Source organism: Triticum urartu, chromosome 2A (genome assembly GCF_056163025.1).
Source record: "Triticum urartu cultivar PI428250 chromosome 2A, HENAU_Tu73, whole genome shotgun sequence".
Lineage (NCBI taxonomy): Eukaryota > Viridiplantae > Streptophyta > Magnoliopsida > Poales > Poaceae > Triticum > Triticum urartu.
The window spans coordinates 687,074,136-687,096,864 of NC_141874.1; the positions used below are offsets into that span (position 1 = coordinate 687,074,136).

The window sequence follows — 22,729 nt, forward strand, 5'->3', positions numbered from 1 at the left end:
TCTCCTGAGGGGCCAACGGCTGGAGATGCTCTAATGTGCATGCGGCATGGAGGCACTGCTGGCATGCGGCAAGAGCGGCGCGGTGCCGGAGCTCACTTCCGGCGGCGGCAGAACATGAGGGAAGATGTGACGTGCAGCGCAAAAGGCTGCTGCGTTAGCTGGAAAGAAAATGCGTTGAAAGCCTGAGAAAAGAATTAGACGATGCGTTTGGACTGACTGCCTCGTGCGTTACATGATAGTACAAAAGAGGAAACGACCAGCCGTGGGTGCGTACTGAACAAAAGTTGAATCAAACGACTCATTGGGCTGCTTGTCTTCGATCGGCATGGGTAACGGGATGCATGCAAGGCGCCCAGTTGCTTCCTTACGTGGATAGCTTCCATATTAGGAGAAATAAGATAGTGGAGTGCTCCTATTTAGTTAGAGTTAGAGGGTGTGTCTAGAACACATCTAGATGTGTTTTAATTATTTACACATCTAAATGAGTGAATTAAGCATAAAAAAATATCCTCACGAATTTTAACGTAAGATCAATGATATAGAATTTAGATGTGCAATATTTATGACACATCTAAATATGCTTTAGCAAAATTGTTAGATATAGTAGATTACTTATCAAGATCTTGAGTATACGCAGATTGATTGCACGCACCTAATTAAATGCTTTTTCGAAACAACAAGCACCCCCCTCACTCCTCTCGGCAAGATCTTGGAGTTGGAACAAGGAGGAGCTTCTCCTTACGGCGGATCGACAAGCTGAACACCTCAGTCATGTCGACCTCCTTCGTCCCCGGCGGCAGCTCCCAATCGAAATGGTACACGAGGTTTGCTAGCATCATCTCCACGGCGGTGTTGGCGAAGTTTATGCCGGGGCAGATCCTCCGCCCGGACCCGAACGGCAGAAACTCAAAGTCCTTCCCCTTGCTGTCCACCGCCGCCGCGCTGCCTCCCTGGAGGAACCTCTCCGGCGCGAACTCGTCCGGCGCCTCCCAGGACGCGGGGTCCCTCGCGAGGGCCCACGCGTTGACCATGAGCCGCGTCCCGGCAGGGATCGCGTAGCCGTCGACCTCGCAGTCGGCGATCGAGAGGTGGGGGAGGAGCAGCGGCACCGGCGGGTGCAGCCTCAGCGTCTCCTTCACGGTGGCCTTCAGGTAGGCCATGTCTCCTAGCTCCTCCTCCGTGACCACGTCTTGTGCTGATTCTCCTTCGTCGTCCTTGCCTACGGCCGCCGCCGGCGCACGCCTCCTCCTCACCTCCGCTTGCAGTTTGGCCATGACGTGCCGGTTGTTCATCAGCTCTGCCATCGCGAATTCCAGCACCAGATATGTCGTCTCTGTCCCCGCTTCAAACATGTCCTGTTAATTACCATACCAATAAATTACCGCTGAATGGATTAATCTGTCAGTTTTGCTGTAAGTATTGGAGTAGTAATTACTGCACTACTCTTTACCAGCAAGATCGCCTTGACGTTGTCTGTGGTGAGGCCGTACTCTTCCTGCTGGGCGAGCAACACGTGTATGAAGTCTGCGCTGGCATCGTCCTGCTCGCGCAGGCGCCCGTGCTCGTCGATGAGCTTGTGGAGCAGCTCGTCCCACCTCTTGCGAACCCTCCTAGCCCTGGGGCACACCACCATGCCGGTGAACACGTCCGCCACTGCCAAGCTCGGGAAGTAGTCCTCGACGTTGAACCCTCCAAGCAGCGACATGTTGATGTCGATCAGCTGGCGGAGCAGCTTGTTTCTGCCATCGTCGCGGTGGTTTCTCCCGAGCACCGCCCGGCACACCACGTCGTTCGCGTACGAGCCCAGGAGCTCGCTCATGTCCACGGGCACCGCGGTCTCCGCCGCGGCGCGAATCTTGGCCACGGTTATCCGCGCCTCCTCCTCACGGTCGTGGCGGAACGAGTGCACCTTCTTGGCGCTGAGCATGTGCGTGGTGACCACCTTCCTGGCCTGTCTCCAGGGCTCGCCATATGGCGCGAAGGCGACGTCGGTCCGCTTGTAGAAGATGATGTCGGCGACGGCGGAGCGCGACCTGGACGCGAGAGCGTGGTCGTGCGTGCGCAGGACGGCCGCGGCCGCGCGCGGCGAGGACACGACCACCGTGTTCACCGAGCCGAGGCGGAGGAGCATGAGGTCCCGGCCGTGCTTACCGGCAAGGTCGCGGAAGGAGACGTGAGGGAGGGGGCCGACGAGGTGGAGGTGCCCGATCACCGGGAGTGCGCGCGGAGGGGAAGGTGGGAGCGGCAGGTTCAGCCGCTGCTTGCTCCTCCGGCTCCATCTTTTCGCACCGATGAGCAGTAGAACGAGTGGGACGAGGAACAGAAGAAGCAATGCTTGTGCAGATGTAGGTGCGCCATGGAGCGCTGCTTCACCAGCCATGGATCCAATCCAAGGCAGATGGCGTACTGATAATGTGGTATAATCCTGATGATGCTATGCCCCTGTATATATGCACCGTTCTGCATGTCTTTTAGTTTTGAGATGGCACACCGCTCTTGCCGTGCGGTGGACCGCTTTGCGTGCCAGCCTCTAATTTCGCAGAAAATATCTGGTCGTATGTGTGATCAGCAAAATCGATTGATCGAGTGTCTAAAAAAATGAAAAGATGAGGATAATACAACTAGCAAAATCATTCCGTCCCCAAGTGTTGGATTGTTGAAATATATAAGTGCATTGCTCGTATTTCTTCAGAATTTTGAATGGACTAACTAGTGCATACACCTTTATATGCATCAGAGCCACTAAATTCTGACTCCAGGACTAACTGAAATACCCCACACAAAAAAAGATTAACTAAAACAATTTAGAAATGTTTTTTTGAGGTTAAACAATTTAGAAATGTTAAAGCTCACTTTCGGTCTTAGTTAGGTCTTTGAAGTGTTCATGGGCAGCCCAGCGCAAGAGACCAACATCTGGACTGGTCTCAGACTCGACCTTTCCCGCCCAAAAGCCCAAGTAAAGCCCAAATTGAGGTTTTTTTTTTTGCGGGGAGCCCAAATTGAGGTTTAAATAATCATTTTAGTTAGAAATAGGTATAATAGTATAGTTAAATATCCTAAAATAATTATTTGAAAAATATGCGATGTTCAGATGTTTCGGGTCGGTCCAGGCCTAGGCTTGGGATATCCACTCCAGGCTTTTGCCTGACTTGAAACCCGGCCCAGCGTGGAGCATGATCAGACGAAATCATTAATTAAGGAGTACTTGTTGCAAAAAACACTTCAGTTTCCCAGGTCGCGATAAGTGGCACTCATGCAGCGCGCCATTTGTCGTAATCTGGGAGTTTTCCCTTTTTTCATAGATTCGTTTATTTAAAATGTTTTATCTCTTAAACCGTGCGTCCAAATCTCGAACCGTTTTCACTATTGGATTCGTCGCGTCGAGATCTTTAAAATTAGATCCTATGTTGATAGGTTTTGACGAACTTTTTTTTCACGAAAAAACCGGACAAAAAAACCAGGCGAAAAAACCGAGCCAGGAGCACGGTTTGTTTCCCTTTCCGAAAGAGACACGCCCGTGCCTCTAGCAAAATCACAACCGTGCCTCTCGTGGAAGCAAAACCATGACTCTCGTGTAAGGAAAAAAACAGAAAACTTGTGTTTTTTCGTTTCCGAGAGGCACGATCGTGATTCTCGCGAAAGCACAACCGTGCCTCTCGCGAAAGCAAAACCGTGACTCTCGCGAAAGAAAAAAAAATAGAAAACGTGTATTTTTTCCTTTTCCGAGAGGCACGGCCGTGACTTTCGCGTAAGCATAACCGTGCCTCTCGTGGAAGCAAAACCGTGACTCTCACGAAAGAAAAAAAACAGAAAACGCATTTTGTTTTTCCCTTTCCGAGAGGCACGGCCGTGACTCTCGCGAAAGCACAACCGTGCCTCTCGCGAAGCAAAACCGTAACTCGTGTAAGGAAAAAAACCAAGAAAACACGGTTTTTTTTTCTGTTTCCGAGAGGCACGACCGTGACTCTCGCGAAAGTACAACCGTGCCTCTCGCGAAAGCAAAACCGTGACTCTCGCGAAAAAAAATAGAAAACGCATATTTTTTTCCCTTTCCGAGAGGCACGGTCGTGACTTTCGCGCAAGCGCAACCGTGCCTCTCGTGGAAGCAAAACCGTGACTCTCACGAACGAAAAAAAAACAGAAAACGTGTTTTGTTTTTCCCTTTCCGAGAGACACGGCCGTGACTCTCGCGAAAGCACAACTGTGCCTCTCGCGAAGCAAAACCGTGACTCTCGCGAAAGAAAAAAAAACAGAAAACGCGTTTTTTGTTTCCGAGAGGCACGGCCGTGACTCTCGCTAAAGCATAATCGTGCCTCTCGCGGAAGAAAAACCGTGACTTTCACGAAAGAAAAAAAGAAAACGCGTTTTTTCGCGAAAAAATAATTTTTTTTCAAATTTTTTTATCAAAAAGTTAAGAAAGACTGGGGGAAAAAGAAAACGTCGAAAAACCACATTAAAAAGCCGAAAACGCGTGCGGAAAAATAAAAAAATAAAATCCGAAGGAAACATCCAGAGCACGACACGTGGCGAATGGCTGAAAGCGCGCCAAATGGCGCTGATCGTTGCGAGGCTCTCGAAGAAGCGCTCGTTAACTAGTTGTTCCCATGATCAGGTTGTATATGTGCATTGCCCATATTTCTAGTTTGGATCAAATGTAGAAAATGCAACTTACGAACTTCTCGGCCACATTACACCTTTGCATTCCACCATTAGATTGGTGATTTTATTTTGTACTTAACACCCTCAACTATAGTCGTTTTCATCACAAGGCCCCTCTTATTTTGCAGAGCACACATTAAGCTTCTTTCATATGCCATTCTACTCCACATCCTCGGTCCTTTGGTTCACCACAAGTAATCTTCGCCAAAATAATTTTTTTACAATAGTTTATTTATTTATTTTGTGGAGATAAAAAATCATGGACACTTGAAAAAAAGTTATTTTACATTTCTCTTGGAAATAATCACGGACATTTCAAACAATCTTGACAAATATTTCATTGCAGTTTCCTATTTATTTCTTCGAAAAAAGATCAAGACCACATAGAAGATGCAGTAGTTTTCATCATTCATTGTTTCCACACATCACCATCGATGTAATGAAAGCAGACACGTAGATAAAACTCGACAAATCTCCACATATTCTTTTCAATTTATTATACAGTAGAAGACAGTGAACAGTGAATGAGAAATGATCACCATCGATTTTTTTCCATGCTTCAACATCAAAATCATGAAAGCAGACAAATCAAACAACCTCAAAGAAAATTCATTGCACTTTTATTATTCCATGGTAAAAGGATCGTGAACACGTGAAAACTAGAGTAATTACCCCCATTCATCTTTTCCATGCTTGAACATCAAGATCATGAAAGTAGACAAAACCAAACACTCTTGAGTAGCATTCGTTACATTCTTTCTATTGATATCACCATAAAAATACCGTGAACATGTTAAACAAAGTAATTCCATCCATTTTCCCATGCTTTATTACCAAAATTCTTCCATGGAGAACTCAAACAATCTTTACGATGTTTCATTCCCCGAAAGAACAAATTTTATACGAAACTTCTCTAGATCCTGTCATTGTAAAAATACACCATGAATAGAAAATTAAAGTTGGTTCGTAAAGCATCTTTGGACTTCTTGGAGCATTAAAGATTTCTTTCCGAACACTATGCCAAATCATGAGCCATCATGGAACCGTAACCAACTGATGTTTAGATCAAAAAAATATGAGTTGTAGTTAAGTCCGACGAAAACTAGAGAAAAAAATACGAGCATACCCAATTTTTCTTTGTCAAAGCTACTCAGATTTCCAAACCCATTGAAAATTGGCATGGACATCACCCACCTAAACATCATCCATGTCAAAATTACAGATTTATTATTATTATTTTTTAGTTATTTTATTTTATTTTATTGTTCACACGCAGGAGCAGATGAGCTCGGGAGCCATTTAGCCACTCTCTTTTCCTCTTTCCCTTTTTGTTTTGGTGAATAAAGATCAATTCACCTCCTTTCTTGCAGGGACGATGTGACCATGAACGACTTTTTGTTGGACCGTCTGATTAGGGAAAACATAATTCAAGTGTATAACCAGCAAGTAAGAAGTTTTTCTTTTGGTTCCTTTCTCTCGTATTGAATGTTCCGTTTTCTTCTCGCAGCAAGATTTCCAAAACCAACTGAAGGTAGACATGACAATCTGATTTGACATGAAAAGTAGTACTTCTTCCGGTCCTTTTTACTCTGCATATTAGATTTATCTAAAGTCAATCTCATTCAACTTTGACCAAGTTTATATAAAAAATTATAAACATTCACATAACAACACAAATATCATTAGATTCATCTTGAAATATATTTTCATATTATATTTATTAGATATTATAGATGCTAATAATTTCTAATATAAATTTGGTCAAAGTTAGCAAAATTTGATTTTCGGCAAATTCAATGTGCGGAATAAAAAGGACCGAAGAGAGTATGTTGTTGGGACAGAGAATAGGAAAGACCCCTCCCAAGGGTCTTGGTGATCAGATATTTTCAAACTTTGCATATGCAAGTTCTGGAGAGTTTGAATCTGTACAGTGGGATTTTGGGATAAATCTGCATGGCACGTGGAATCGCAGATGCTGGTGTTTTTTCAGGCTTTACTGTCTAGCCTTATGTCACTTCAGATTATCTTAAATTGAAAGGCATGGTTCGTACCGGTTTCTGAACTTCCGAGTGGCTCCATTTAATATGATAACATGATATGTGATGCAGTCGATTTAGAGAAAAGTTCCACTACACCACCAGGACAACAATATCTCTACTCCTACAAAAGACTCAGTTGATGATAATGATGTGTCTGTCATCCATCATTTCTAATCATTAGATCTGCATCTAACGATTGTGAAGTAAAAAAAATTTAGAAAAGGAGGATGACCCCCGGCCTCTACATCTGGGAGATGCATATGGCCACTTTATTGATTATTTTCGAGGACCTTACAAAGTGTTATAACAATAAGGCTGAATCCACCATCTAGGCAACATATGTCGCTACTCCTATCCATATGATGAAGGGGTGCTAGCTGGGCCACTACCCAGACCATTCACCTAATCCTACATCAAAAGCCGGAATCTCCAGCCTAGCCACATACCGGGTTTGGGGCATAAACCGGTCTGACGCACTCACAGGTGTCGTCTCCACCATCTTCCACTGGTCCATCTCCAAGCAGATTGAGGTGCCAACCTTGGCAGGCTCCTCCGCCATCAACGCCACCATGACGCCAAATGACGACCACCACCTACGCTAGAACATCGCCAAGCAAATGGAGCGCTACCACAAGATGAAGATCAACGGTAGAATAGATAAAACGCCGCACCCATTGCCGCCGCCAAACACCTCACACGCACCACAAAGTGCCCACCATGCTTCCGGGAACCCCAGGCGACGCCTTCAAGAAGGAACGCGACGAAGGTACGACGTCGTCGCCCGCAAGGGGAACTAGAGCTTTCGCCCAAATGAAGTGCACAGTGAGAAACGGGATAGGACCTCGACAAGGCCTCCAAGAAGGGAACCGACGCCCACAAGGCGCTGCCATTGTCGTGGCCTCCGCCGACGGCCAATGGTTTCCCCCGATCCCGCCCCCGTCCCATCCACCCGGCCAACTGGCCAGGGGAGCGCACGCAGCCGGAGAAGGCGTTGGACTTCATCGAAGCAGGCACGCCAGGTGACGGGGCACCCTGACCCATCGTAGTAGACGTCCACCAAAACCTCGCCACCCGCACAGCCGAAGTCGCGGACCACCAGCTCCCACGACCGTCGCTCGTCGAGAGGCCACGCCGTCCACACCGCCCGAGGCCGCCACCCCGGCATCCACTCACCGCACACATCCCGTCAAAACACGGAGAACGACCCACACCGCCGCCACTAGGGAGACCATACCGCGAGCACCCAAGCCGGGTGATGAGGCAGGGCCGCGCCGGCCAGATCCGGGCGGATCCGGCGATCCCCGGCCCACCAGCCGCCATAGAGGAGCCGACCTGATCTGGCAGTCGGACCTTCCCAGGAGACCCCCACATCGGATCAGGAGGAGGGCTAGCGACAGCTCCGACAACCAACGGCCGCCACAGAGGGCCTGCGTCGGCGGCCACCAAGAGCTGGGGAGGCGGGCGGCGGCGTCTGATGCGGGGTGGGGGCGCCTCCAACGTCGAGGCGGGTGCGCGGGGAAACCCCGCCGCCTCCAACCGCCGCGCGGGCGGCTGCCGGCGGCAAGGGGGGAGGAGGAGGGAAGGCGGGGGGAAACCGGCGGGAGGGTTTCGCCCCCGAGTCGCCTGGAGCGGACGACGCGGGGAGGGGGGGCTTTGTCGGTTGAGTGGAATACGGATCTGGGACGTATTAGAATGGGTTCCGTCAATATCTGTGAAGTAAGTTGTGACATTTTTGCAACAATAGCCCACTTCTCTGCTTCAATTTGCAGAAAACTCCTTATTATCTTATAAGCAACCACATTTCTCCTTCACTTCATCAAAACAGCTTGAGAAATATATTTTGAGTGAAAAGCAATATATTTTTAATGATATATATATATAGGAAAATGGTTGTGTACTCCTGGGAGTACGTACTCTCGCTCCTCATATACCACATATATGAATCTTTTATAGCTTATTATTATTTTTAATATACTTCATTAATAATTACTAGATACCCTAAAATGGATTTCATAAAAAAAAAATCATGTATGCCTCATATTTTCAAAGGTTTACGTATATACTGATTTGTTTGTACGTGGAAAAGGTATATTACAAAAAATAGGTCGTAAATAATATTTTTTTCAACAAAACTTGTATTGAGGTATCTTAGAATATTTAATGAAGTATATTGAGAATGATAAGGGGTATAATCAATGCATATACGAGGTATATTGTAGATGGGAGTACACACTCCCAAGAGTACAGAAAATGAGTCTTATATATATATATATATATATATATATATATATATATATATATATATATATATATATATATATATATATATATATATCAAAACAAGAGTGTTTTATTTCAAATTTGTGAACAAGTACTATTCTACTTTAAATCCGTTGCAACGCAAAGGCGCATTGCTAGTACATACACAAATGCAGCTAGGCAAGGAGAAAGGAAAGAAAACTGTTTCCCGGCCACACGAATTTACTTATGAACTGTGTACACATTGCATATTCTTCACAGTGAGAAAGTCGCTTGCGATCAATTTGGCACGAGCCCACGGGAGCTATGCTAATCCAAGCAGACAAGCTTGCAATGATCCATGGGCGGCTCGGATACCCAGAGGAGCTCCTCGAGGTACTCGGCACCTAGGTCCTCCAGGACCACCACGCCCGCCGTCGCCGGCCGCGCGTCCTCCTTCACGGCGTTAACCCGGGGCTGTTTCACAGGCCCCTTGTTGGGCGACCGCCTGCGCATGCAGTGGCGGCGTTTGAGCGCGAGCACGGGCGAGCCCACGACGACGCCGAGCGCGAGTGCGCGGAGCGACTCCCGGACGCGCTCGACGGGGAAGTTGAGCACGGCGGCGTCGCCGCGCGCGGAGAAGGCGGCCTGGTCGTAGGCCATGGCGGCCGCCTCGGGGCTGCCGAAGGTGCCCAGCCACACGCGGGCGCCATTCCGCGTCGAGTCCCGGATCTCGGCCGCGAACTTGCCCCACGGGCGCGTGCGCACCCCGATCAAGTCCTTGCCAACGGGCGTCGCCGCGGGGGCTTGGTGACCGCGGCGCCTGGGCGAGCTGCCGCCGGCGGGCACAGGCGGTGCGGCAGCCCCCACGCCCACGGCCGTCATGTCGGAGGAGGACGAGCTTGAAGGGAGAGAGTTGTCAGAGCAGGAGGCATGATCCGTGGATCCGTGGAAAATTTGCGCCGCCGTTATGGCCGCGCCGTTCCTCTCGATCCCCACACACATCGGCAAGCCGAGGTGCAGGGACGAAGAACCTACCCCGATAGGGGCAAAGAGCACCGCGGCCAGACCGTTCGACGGTGGCGCGCTCACCTCAAAGGGAACGCGCGACCGGCGAAGGGGCTGGCAACGGTGCACGCCGGCGGAGGGGAAGCAGCCGCGCGTCTCTGCTCTCTACTCTCTCTCTCACTCGCGAACAGACAGGAGGGGGAAAAGGAAGGGGAAAAGAAGGCGGCCGGGTGCGGCGCGGTGGCGCGACGTTGTCGCCGGCGGCCGGGGCGAACTCCTCTTTTCCTGCTGTCTCCGGCGAGGAGAACAACAGCGAGCGCGCGAAGGGGAGCAGAGGGCTTGGCAGCGCCTCTTTCTCGCTCTCTCTGTCATAGGAGAAACAGAGGAGGGGAACAAGAGCAGGCTCGCGCGCAGCGGTGGCCGCTCGATGCCGTCGCCGGCGGCAGGAAAGAGACTCGCCGGCGCCTAGCAGACAGGAGCAGAAGATGGCTCCACCGCGCCCTTATCTCTCTCTCTCTCTCTGACTTTGGAAAAGAAGAAGAAAAGGAAAGGGGGAAAGGAAAGAAAGCCGCGTCGCGGCGCGGTGGCAACCACCGCCGACGGCCGGTTAGTCGCCGTCTCTGGCGATCGAGAGAGAGACAGAAGGGTCGAGGTGAACGAGACGAATGGGGCGCTAGGTTTCGATCGGGAGGAACCCTCCCAGTTTTCTTCTAGCGAAATCGGCGCTGGACCGTCCGATCCTGATCGACGGTCACCGGCGAAACCCTAGCAGCAGACCGGGCCAATGGGCTGAAAGCGTGCGTGGGCCGAGGAGCTCGGGCGGCCGAGCGACGCTCGCCCAACAGGCCACTGGACTAGGCCAGTTTCGGCCAGAAGTGGCCCGCACGGCGCACGCAGTCCAAGCCGAAGGGGCGGCTACTGTACAGTTTTTTCTTGTCCAGTTTTGGGCTAATTATAATACAGTTTTTTCTATTCAAATTATTCAGAGAAAATTTTTGTTTAGAAAATAGAAAAGTAAAAGTAATGCTTCTGAAAAGCAAAAGGTTCATGATATTTTTCTATTCATGTTTTTTTCGCTGTAAATAAAAATAAAAGTGTTTTTTAAAGGTGAATAGAACTAAAGAAAAAGATTAAATTGTTGTTTCTCTAATGCAATTTTGAACCAACCGGTTAAAATTGCTTAGAGAGTAAAAGAGTATAGAATTATTTCTGAATAGAATATTGTAATGTTTCCGCTGCAAAGAAAAAGTTTTATCCTCCAATTAATTTGGAACCAACGGGAAAATTTAATTGGAAGAATTGTTCTTAGCAAAGTTTTTTCACTTATGGGTGAAATCAGATTGAGATAGCTTCTGCTATGACAGTACAAAGATATTTGATTAAAGTTTAATTATGGTATTGTTATTTTCTGACCAACGTTGATGATGACAATATTATAATTCAATGAGTCTTATAGTTAAAAGTTCAAACCTCTGATAAATTTTGTATCAAAGTGATCAATTTTCAGAGAACAATTAAAAATAAAGAAATGCTCTTGAACTAGAGAAATGTATAATTCTTGTTTCCGCTGCAATAAAGTTGATGATGATTATTATTTCTGAGCAAAGTTGTTTAATAGAAATACTATTATCACATTGTTTATGAATTATATGCATTATTTCCATTTTCGCCCAACGGTGATATGGAATTAATGTAGAAGAATGAGTTTTATTCTAATTCTACCAGACGATGATTTAGAGTATAAAAAGGAAGTTTTGCAAAAGTTTAGTGTGCATATTTTTTAACCAGACCAACGTAGGGTTATTTTTATGCTCATTATTGTTGATTATTGACTAAGTTTTCTCAGACTAAAAGTTTTCCATGCTTTCATTCATGAAAGCGAATGGTTGGGTACTTGTGACCCGAAAGATGACCAAGAAAGATCATAACGTGAGATAGTATGTTCTCTCTAAAGAATGGTTTCAAAAGAAAAGAGATAGATCATTGAGAGTCTTGGTTCACGAATGTCTTTCATGTACTCTCTATGATTTGAGATAAAACAAGCAACATGCGTGTTTAATTTGACCAACGTCGGATCAAGCATGTGTGTTAAAGAGCATTCGGATTTATTTATAAATTTGATGATCGAATATGCAGTCAAAAGAGCCAATTCTGGCATTTATGTTCCTTACAGGGAATTACCCGCATGGCGGGAAAAGATGATTATGATAAAACCCGCATGGCAGGATAAGTCTGGGAAAATCCCTGCGTAACCCGTATGGCGGCAGCAATTTTCTCAGACTTATCCTATATGACAAGAGAAAGACATGATGACTCATGTGCTTTTAATGTGTCCCACTCTGTGAGAAAAGTATGGAGTATCTATTATGCTTTCCTAGTATCAACCGTATATCTTATGTGTAACGGTCATTAAGCACTCAATATATCCGAAGAGAATAAAAGTTACAGACGAAACTAAAGATAAGAATGATATGCAAGTGTGACTTGCAAAAGTACTAATGATAAAGAACTCTATTGAGTTTCTAAAATGTAATGAGGAAAAAGTACTCCCATACTAGTTAAAAGATAACTTCATTTTGTATGAAGAGATAACTTCATTTCATATGAAGTAATCTGATGAATGAAGTAGATAATCAAAGTTTCCTCAATTCACAAGAGTTATCAATGGTTTTCGAAATTGTGGCAGAAAAGTTCTTGCCACATTTCGAGGGGGAGAAAGACATATGAGATAAATTAAGAATGATGAAACTCCCCTATACTTTAGATAATGTGATGAAGAATTTGATCGTCTGGGGGAGTATGACAGTCATATTAATATCCCTAAAGAAAAGAAATAGTTGTATTTCTGGATCTTTTACAGTTCCGAAAGCAGAGTAAGGAATACTAAGACGGTGCTTAAAGTGCCATAAAGAAGAAAGTTTTAAAAGAATAAACCCAAATTATAATGTTTAAGGATACGCCATTTTTAGTGAAGATGGAGTAATCTGGGGGAGCATGTTGTATGACCTATACAACACATCCCCATATGAGAGAAGTGCCCGTACCTGAGACACTGATGGTCTCAAGGAAGGAGAAAATCAGATACTTCTGATTACTATAAAGTCTATGTTAGTGAAATTCAAATGGAGGTTGATCCCACCTCATTTAAAGTGCTCATTCGAGTTTTGAGAAGTGTCTGTTTATCTAAATGATAAGAGACTATGTGAGATGAAATGAAATTGGTGAATCCCGAAGATGTTCCTCTAAATGATAAGAGACTATGTGAGATGAAATAAAATTGGTGAATCCCGACGATGTTCGGGACTGATGAGTAATTTCCAATGGAGCCAAAACAGTAGGCTGTAAAGAGTCTACAAGGACAATGTGACTCCAAAGAAAATATGTAAAGGTGTAAAACACGACTTAAATCGAAATTTTTTTGCGCGTTTTGCACTGAATAAATTACAATGAGTGTTGGTAGCACATCATGATCTGAGTTACATCAGATGAAAGATATCATGATCTGAGTTACATCAGATGAAAGTAAAGGACACAGGGGATACTGCCTAAAGAAGTCTTTTATGGACTAAAGCAATCAAATGTTGTTTTGGGTTAAAGAAAATGAGAGGAAAATTGTATTCGTGCAAAGTTATATAATGGGAAATTCATTTCCTAATCATGTGCATGTGGATGACATCCTACTTGCTAGTGGTGATGTCAACCTACTGCAGGAGGAGAACAAAAGTTCTTATCCTCAAAGTTCAAAAGAATGTTATCGGTAGAATGTCTCTCGTTATAAGTATCGAGATTCACAAAGAAAAGAATAAAAGGGGGTATTAGGGATGTCGAATGGACATGCTAAGAAAGGTCTCTAAAGTATGCATGCGAGAAAACCTACGCCTGTTCTTATAGTCAAGGGTAATAGAACTGGAAACTATGGTGTTCCAAAAGTTGATGAGAAAAGATTGAAAACGGATATGGTACCATATGCTTCAGTTGTTGGAAGCTCAATACATTACCCTAACACAGTTCACATATCCGGGTTGTTTTGGCAATGTCCAGTCCATATATAGATCACTGGAATGGAGTCAAAGATATCGGCCTCAAGCTGAAAGAAATAAGTGCCCTCAAAAGATTGTGAGTACAAAGACATGACTTGTGAAATGTATAGCGAAATCCACAATTGTCGCTAACTTTCATACTTGGAGGTTTTTGTGTGGAAAAGCTCCAAAGAATGAAACAATTATCATCAATGTGATGCAAAGATATGTTGTAGCTTGATATGAGGCTGAGGGACAGGCAAAATGGTTATGAAGACCTGTACCCGGAGTTGATAATGGTTGACAACAGCGATAACTATTTTAAGTCTTTCGCTCCTATGACAACGAGTCAAGTGTTGATGCCAAACACACTGACACAGAGTTATGCGTTGTAAAGGAGAAAGTCCGAAATTATGTAGGAATGCTTGAAGCATAAAAGCAACAGACAAGTGTTTGCAGATCTGCTTATTAAAGGCTTACCGCCCAGTGTGTTCGGAGAACACATAGTCGACATGGGTTTTATGGTATAGTCTAAAATTTCCGGACAATAAAAGGGTCCAAGATTAAAGAATTTGTTTCAAAACAGCGAGATACGTTGTGGCTGTCTGATTCTATCGGCAATTGAGCTGTGACGATGAAACATGTTCTATGTATTGATCTGTTATGAAACGAGTAAAGTAAAAGTATGCGGTCAAAAATAAAAGTTGAGATCAAGGGGGAGAATGTTAGGATGATCTCCACCGTGTGGGCCCAACGGCCCATCGGGCCCTTAGATCTGCACCCTGATCGGAGGCGCTCAACCCACTATGGGTGACGGACCCCTGTCACCTGCACTATATAAAGAGGTGGGGGCCGGCGGCTCGCATAACGAGGTTCATCGCAGCGCCGTACACCCCACCTAATCCCCTACCGATGTAGGGTTAGTGCAGTGCTGATGGGAAGCACCGCCACCACCACTCTCTGCCATCACACCGGCACCGGCGCCATAGCCGGCAACTGGAGCCCCTCTAGACACGAGAAGGTAAGAAGTACCGTGAATCATCTAGCCTACCCGATCCATGGATATAACACCGTGGACTCCAAGAGGGTGCCGAGGAAGGCCATGTCGTCCATGTCACTCATGTCGAAGTCAGACGACGGTGCGGCGGCGGTGTAGCGGTGGTGCTGGTAGTAGGATCCCAGCGGGAAGGTGACGGCGAAATGCTGCTCCATTCGGTTGACTGGCCGAGGTTGATCGATGGGGAGAAGCAGTGGCGGCTGCTTCCTGCTTGGTTTGGGGTTTTGCGGGGCTTGACAAGCAACAGGAAATGCGCGGGGGTTTTATACAGCTCCCCGGTGCGGTGCGTCACCTACATAAACCTCATGATTTGATCGGACTAATTTAAAAGGGAACGGGCTACGGAGCTCAGCGATGATCTAACCATGACATCAAAACGGGCCAACCAGCGGGTACGAGGCAACCAGCCGGTGCGGTGCAACTAAGAGATACTCGCCGGACACAGGAAGCGGCAGAATGCACCTTCGGGCTTACGTACGGCGGCGGGATACGACCAAAACACCAGGGCGTCGGCATCGCGCTTCAGAGGTGTTCGGAGGAGCGTGACCATGCCCTTCCAGTATGGTGTGAAGTTCCAGGGTGGGATTCCTCCTCTCTCCGATGGGCGTCTTCTTTGTTTCGCGTCATTTTAACTTTAACCGTAAATTTCATTCACAATATATTAAGTATAGGTCACAAAAATTTACATCACTAAAAACTATAGTACATTTTAACACGGATTGAATGGTATAATTTTCATGACATACAATATTTGTATTTATTTATGAAAACACTTTTAATCTGTTCATCATCAATTATGGCAGTACAAAAAACACCAAAACTATTAATAATATACATCCAGATCCTTAGACACCTACCGACGACTATAAGCACTGGAGTCAGTTAGTGGCATACCTAGCGGGGGTGCCATGGCACACCCAGAATTTTGTGAAATATATTTTACCATGTAATGATTGGTTGATTTTCAAGGCCCATCCAAGCTAGTTGAAATAGACCTTAGTTTTTTTTACAGTGTGCACAACCTTCATTTCATTTCTGGGTCTGCCACTGACTGGTATGAGCCGAAGATGCGCCGTCATCATCACCCCTCCCTTACAGAAGAGGGGGTCGTCGATGGTGACCTGGCCATCGAGGCGAGGACCCATGTGTGGTGGATGTCTAGGTTTGGGCACCATCACACAAATAGAGCACGAGCATGTTGATCTTTTAAGTATAATGCATTTAAAAGCTCATATACCTCAAATTGTACTCATATATAATTTACATCACAAAGCGAGTGTTTTTGTATAACAAGATTAGCTCTTTTCACTTTGGCCTTTTAGGGTTCCACTACAGTGTGATGACGTGGTCCCTCCTATTCTCTATAATGCTTCTTCACCCACCCCTCGCCCGCACCTTTGCCGCCTTTGTTTGCTGCACCCCTCATTCCCCAACTTCTCATTTCTTTCCATTGACAACTCGATTGCCCCCATTACTCCTTACTACACGATCGCCTTGCCACTCCACAAATCCACCTCCATCGGGCGTCGTCTTCCACCACAGCCTCCTTTGACAGTGCCAAGTAGGGATGCCGCTGCTTCCGGTCAATCTGACATTTAATCCCCAAGGGAGCACACTATCTTTCTAGCTATTGGTGTGTCACCACCTCATCATCATCCCCAACTTCCAGTGACAACATCACTCGTTGTCATTGCCCTAAGTAGGCCGATAAGTGCTCTCAGCCCATCCTCGCCCACCTTTTCTCTTTCTTCATAGTCGTTTTTGATACTCCTTCCTGCTCAAGCATGTCCCTATGACCTTGGTTGGGTGGATTCTTCAACTTCAAGAGGTTGTCTTTCTTGCGAGGAAAACTTTCGATCCATTCATCAAATATTATGGCAGTACAAAGACAAAAAAGTTACATCCATGTTCATAGACCACCTAACGACGATTATAAGCACCAGAGCGAGCCGAAGGCCCGCAACCATCATCACCCGTCCTTTACGAAGCCTGACAAACCTCGTTGTAGTACATAGTTGGTAGGTTATCGTGCTAAAGACCCAAAAAGACCAGCGCAGCAGAACATCAACCATCGTCGATGGAGAGAAGTGTAGATCGGAAGGATCGAATTCGTAGCTACACAAGCACTGATCAACAAAGACCAGATCCATTGAGGACAAATGACCGAATCGCGCGAGATCCATCAGAGACACACCTCCACACACCCTCCAACAACACAAGACACACCGGCGTGACGGGGCCTAGGCAGAGAGAACATTATTCCATCTTCAGGGTGTCGCCGCCGCCTTGCCTTTCTAAACATGACACAAACCCTAAACACACTAAAAAAATACCTAAAAACTAAAGCAGGAGCCCTCCCAGTGGCAAGAGCCGGAATCCACCATGTCTTTATGGCGCTAAGGTCGTAGAAGACGAGGCAGATCAACACCGATGCCGGCCCGAGGCAGGAAACTCTAGACACATGGGAGTCTCTCGTGGGAGGATAAAAACGTTTCGAGGTGATACTTCCAAGAGGTTATCTGTCCCGTTGAATAGCCGTTTAGAATAGGAAGTGGTGGTCAAATCGGTATAAGCCTGGACGTTGATTAGCCGACTAGCCGTAGAGACGCGGTGTAGAGGTTTGTAACCAGGGCTTGTTTGACCGAAAATCAGCCGGATGCGAAGGCTGAACGACCTGGATGACATATCCTGACCGTTGAAAATCGTTAAACCTGGTTCCGGTCATATCCTGAACGTTGAAAACCGTTAAACCAGCTAGTAAGACTACACTAGTCACAAGACTTCTTACCAAGTTAAACAATTCTACGCTATATCACCGACTGTTATGTTGCGTAGGTTGTATCAGCACTAATTAAGAGCAATATATTAGCTACTGTAGCACGGACCGCCAGGAAATTAATTATGCAAATAAACGGTAGAGGTAATCTGGTTCAACTAGGTTTAGAGTATGCAAACGCTGACCACCTAAAACGCAAGAAACACAAGCACGGACCTGGGTCCTGCAACGGCAATGAGGCTTAGGGCATCTCCAACTCACGAATCCTCAAACCGCCCGTCCGAACCGACATGTTGTGCCATCCACGCGGTCTTATATCAGTTCGCTCGGCGGTTCGGACGCCGTAAACAGGAGAGAAAGTGGGGGAGGGAGGTTTTGCGGGCGTCCAGACTGCTGCTACGTCCGCTTCTGACTGCCCTAACCACTCAAACACCCTTTCTAGTCTGCGTGCTTCCCGCCCGAAAGGGTCAATGCAGTTCCAGAGCGTCAGTGGCACATTCATACCTGGCCAGAGCGGATGCGATTACTCACTACTGCCGTCATTGAAGCAGCACGCAGACAGAGAGAGCGCTGCTTTCCGGTGCACGCGACCATTCCGCGTTCAAACGACACCGTGGCCATCTGTCGCCCTACATTAATGACACGCGATAGCCGGGGAACCTACTCCAGTGCCACCCGTCCGTCTGTCTACCGCCCACCGTTGCCATCCGCCCGTTATATAAACTCCAGTGCCGGCCATAGCTGCAGCCATCCTCCTCCGGTCCCTTTCTCCTATCAGAACCACTCCCACCATGGCCACCTCGTGCTCCAAAGCCCTCTTGGACGGACTATCATCGTAGCAGAAGAAGGGGATGGCCACCAATGCAGCCGGCAGGCCGATGACATTCCAATGGAAGACGCGACCGAGGACTAGACGGTGCCACCCTACTTGCCAGTGCATGTCAGCATGACCATCGGCAATGGTCGTTCCGACTATATGGGTATGGTGAAGGAGGAGCGCGAGGAGCAGTTCGGGGCGGCACAAGCTGACCAGACCTACAACCTCCAGCTCCTCGAGGAACACCGACAGGGGAAGGAGCAGCTCGCCGCTGGCAGGTCCATTGCGCTGGACGCGAATGTTGCAGAGCAGGCAACGCTGCTCCAGTCCTACCGCATCGTCCGCCGCCACAACAGTTGGCGGTATCGCCAATGTTAGGCGAAACTGGAGGCCGCCTACAAGAAGATGGACGAGGCGGCAGATGAGGTGTGGGGCAAGATCGATGATGAGGAGGACATTGTCGGCTCCGCCAAGGCCGCACCCCGCTGCCACGACCATAAAGCCGGCATGTCCGCGGGCGTCACCGCCGCTTGGGTCCCAGGAAGGCCACCGTTCTTCCCCTTCTCCTGAAGCCAAGCTTGGCGTGCTGAAAATCGTTGGCCGATTAGCCGCTTAAGTTGCGGTGGTGGAGGCTGCTGAGGCAGATCACCGAGGCGGAAGTGGAGAAGGCGAAGGCAAGTGTCGGAGCTTCGATTCTTGGGGTTGATGGCCGAACATGGGGAACGGGCGCCGACGATCATTTATATTAGATTTAGAATAGGGTTTAGTCAAAAGTTGTCCAAGATGTAACATCCGGTTTATATGAAATATGTTCGAATGTAATGAATCCCGTTTGGTTTATATGAAAATCTGAAGTGTTCGCATGAATTTCGTCCGGTCAGTTTGAGCCGTATTTGAAATGATGCGGGCAGTATCGGATGGGCGTCTTTGGCATCAGTGTTTGTGGACTAGTCCATCTATCCGTGTGCTGATGCGAGAGCAATTTACGGGTCAACGTTGGAGATGCCCTCACAGGCGAGTAGAGGCTTGTGCCGCATATACCACTATTTGTTTCATCAGTCTTATCCTACCGCTTTTGTGAGATGGATCAGGATTTCAGGAGGGTGGTTATCAGGTTATGCCTTTTGACATATTGATCTGTGCAATCCTAATACCATTTTCTGTAGATCCTCTCCTAGTATTAACAAAATTTTGGTCGTTATGCCGGTCGGGCAAAAGACAAAAGGAAGAGTGCGGCTATACGACAGCCAGGGGCTTTCCTGCCTTCTTCCTTGCCTGCTCATCAAGTGATCGTCACTTCCAATTATTTTTCTTCACCCACATCTCCTTGATTGGCCTGGCTTGTCTTTTCTTGTTAAAGTTGCGCAAGCCCGAATCTAGTGCGCGCCAACTCCATGAACTAGCAAGTACTACTATCTCTGCTTTGATCCTTTCTTTTCAGCCAATCAGTTCCCATTTTTAAATCCGTTCCCTTTCTCTGCTGAGACACTTATAATTCCATTCCGTAATAATTTCAGGCACACGAATGAATACAATAGAAATAATCAATGCATCATATAACTTTCTCAAGACTTTGCACAAGCTAGGCAGCATAAACTTTGACGGGAGGACTTGTTTAGATTATCATGACAAAAGCCTCTCCCGGGCTCTCCGAAGCTCGAACCGCAGGTAGGTAGCCGCTTCCTCTAAAACGCTCCAGCCAGGAAGATTAGCGCTCAGCCTACATGGACTACCTGCTACTTAAATAACTAACGATCATCCGTATGCTATTCTCTTACGTTACTGTCCTTGTTGAGTGTTTCCTTCAAAAAAGAAAAATCCTTGTTGAGTGTTCGTAGTGTTTCGCCTACATCAGCATCCAAAGGAGCAGAGATGCTTCCTGCAGTATTATTATCAAGTGTTCGTGTAGACCTCCATTCAGAGATGTACAGTATGCGTGCAGTGCTCAAAGTGCCCCAACTTTGGCTACAGAAGATTTGGAGATTGCTCGGCTCATTGTATCCCATTGCATGCGTGGTGTATATATACACGTACAACTCAACTAATCCCTACATTAATTCTCTCACAACCCCCCCCCCCCCCCCCCACACACACACACACACGCACGCACACACAAACAACCCCACTCATCCTTTTCGAAGCTCACCACCGGTAGCCCTTTCGTCATGATGCCAGCAAGCTGTCCCGATCTAGGCATATGAACGACTTGGAACTGTCCAAAAGAGAGTTATTTTTCTCTTACAAAGTGAATCTCGAATTCGATGTGCTTGGTATGTCGACGATGAACGGGATTGGCGGAGAGGTAGACGACAATACGGCTCATACATTGTCGCAGAAGAAAAAGATCGCATTGTCGATGGAGCAATGGAGTTCGACAAGTAATTGCCGGAGCCAACAACATTCATCTATCGTGTTTGCTACAGAGTGGTACTCTGCTTCCACGCTCGAGCGTGTCACGGTAGTTTCTCGTTTAGACAACTAGGAGACGAGACTTGTTCCAAGGTAGATGCAATAGCCAGAGGTGGAGTAGTGGGTGTCGGGACATGCTTCCCAATCAACATCGGAGTAGGCAACAATGTTGAGATGTCAGGAGTCGAGGATCCATGAAACCATGCCATGCAAAGAAGTGCCACGAATGTAGCGGAGGAGACACTTTCAAGGGCGAGTTCATGCCCTTTGGGGCGTGCATCTGCAAGCAATCTGGCCAACCGCGTAGGCGATGTCCGGCTACGAAGAAATGTGGTCTGCGTAACCATAGAAAAAGACATGCCAAATCATCATCTCCTTCAACCGATGGATAGTAGTCCCCACAAAAAACCCTCGTTTCTAGATGTGGCATGTTTATGGCTTGGAAAATGGATTTTAATCGAGCCAGGCAGGTTCTCTGCTCCCTTCCTCATAAGTGATAGTTTGGTTAACTATAAGGCCAAGGGAGTCTACAGCTTGCTTTAGTACAAGGCACCTGCTTACGGTGATTCGGGTTGCATGTAACTTCATATACAAATAGAAAGTGATTCATTAGCAAGTGTCACCATGTTGGGGAAGCATACATGAACGACAAACAAAACCAAGAACGTGAAATCGACAGAAACACGTAAGCAATGAAGCCTCACTGTGGGGAACAGATGGACAAACTGCTCCTCATCCATCAAAGAAGAAGCCTCAATGCCCAAATAAAACACGCGTTGCTAGCCCCACGCTGCAAAACCGCTTGTTTCTAGGAAGCTGGCATCTACTGGATCTACAACTCGGATAGGAAAAAAAACAATTAGCCGATCGCTCAGAGCTCCTTGGATAGCAAAGATGAGCTCGAAGAGCACCTCCAGCTGACCAAGGTGAGGGACTTATGTAGAGCGGCAGTGGCGAAGGATAGAGAAAGAAGGAGAAGAAAAGCAAATGTCATCTTTCGCCCACCCAAGGGTTAGGGTTATCTTTTGAAAGAATCTCTTGTATCAACAGATGTGAGAATCGGTCGTGCATATTATCATATAGAAATGTGAATCGAGATGCATCTGGATGAGAGTTTGGCTTCCTTTTGGCAAAAACTAGATTGTTTTCAGCAAACTAGCAATCTGTAGAGATGACTGATATGTCCCACTGCTTCCTCAACTTGAGCAGGAAACTTCCAACCAAGTAGGAGGGAGGGGCACTCTCAAATAGGAATGCAAACATAAAATGCGTGCTCTTGAGTGTCAATTCCTCTTCTGACTGAAGTGAATAACAAACATTCCTTCCATTTGGACAATGAATAATGAGAGAATCGTAGAAGATATCAGGATCTGGGGCTAGGGGACGAGATAAAGACAATGACAACACGCAAGTGAACGAACTAACAAAATCGACCACAAAGAGTCATACACGTGGACACAGTCCCAAAAACAAAGAAAGAACGAACAATGAAAGCCAGGTAAAAAGAGAGACATAACACAGTACAAAGCCAAGGAGAGCACATCCTTTTACTAAGTGGAGCGAGTGTCGCAGGCTTACCAACAAACACTCACCCTGCCCTTCCCTCTAACCCAAGCCACTGGCACGGAGGCCAACATAGGAGAGTCACCGTTGGACGACGACTGGGTACACATAGCATACGAACCGTCTACCGGCCAAAGAAGGACG

The 22,729-nt window shown here is 46.9% G+C and overlaps 1 protein-coding gene and 1 pseudogene across 1 annotated transcript; both read right to left on the reverse strand.

The window, feature by feature from the left end:
- Positions 1-494: 494 nt before the first annotated feature.
- Positions 495-2,454, reverse strand: LOC125539751 (indolin-2-one monooxygenase). Its single transcript, XM_048703258.2, has 2 exons — positions 1,451-2,454; positions 495-1,355 (listed from the first exon to the last, which is right to left on the reverse strand). Exons 1-2 carry the CDS (start codon positions 2,378-2,380, stop codon positions 690-692), a joined length of 1,596 nt encoding a protein of 531 aa, XP_048559215.2. The 5' UTR covers positions 2,381-2,454; the 3' UTR covers positions 495-689.
- Positions 2,455-9,266: 6,812 nt separating this feature from the next.
- On the reverse strand, positions 9,267-15,175 carry LOC125537894 (ethylene-responsive transcription factor 1B pseudogene; annotated as a pseudogene).
- Between the last annotated feature and the right edge of the window lie 7,554 nt (positions 15,176-22,729).

Coding starts and splice junctions, on each gene's coding strand:
- LOC125539751 (XM_048703258.2), bottom strand. CDS start 2,380: ATGGCTGGTGAAGCAGCGCTCCATGGCGCACCTACATCTGCACAAGCA. Junction 1,356..1,450: donor ACGTCAAGGCGATCTTGCTG/GTAAAGAGTAGT, acceptor GGTAATTAACAG/GACATGTTTGAAGCGGGGAC.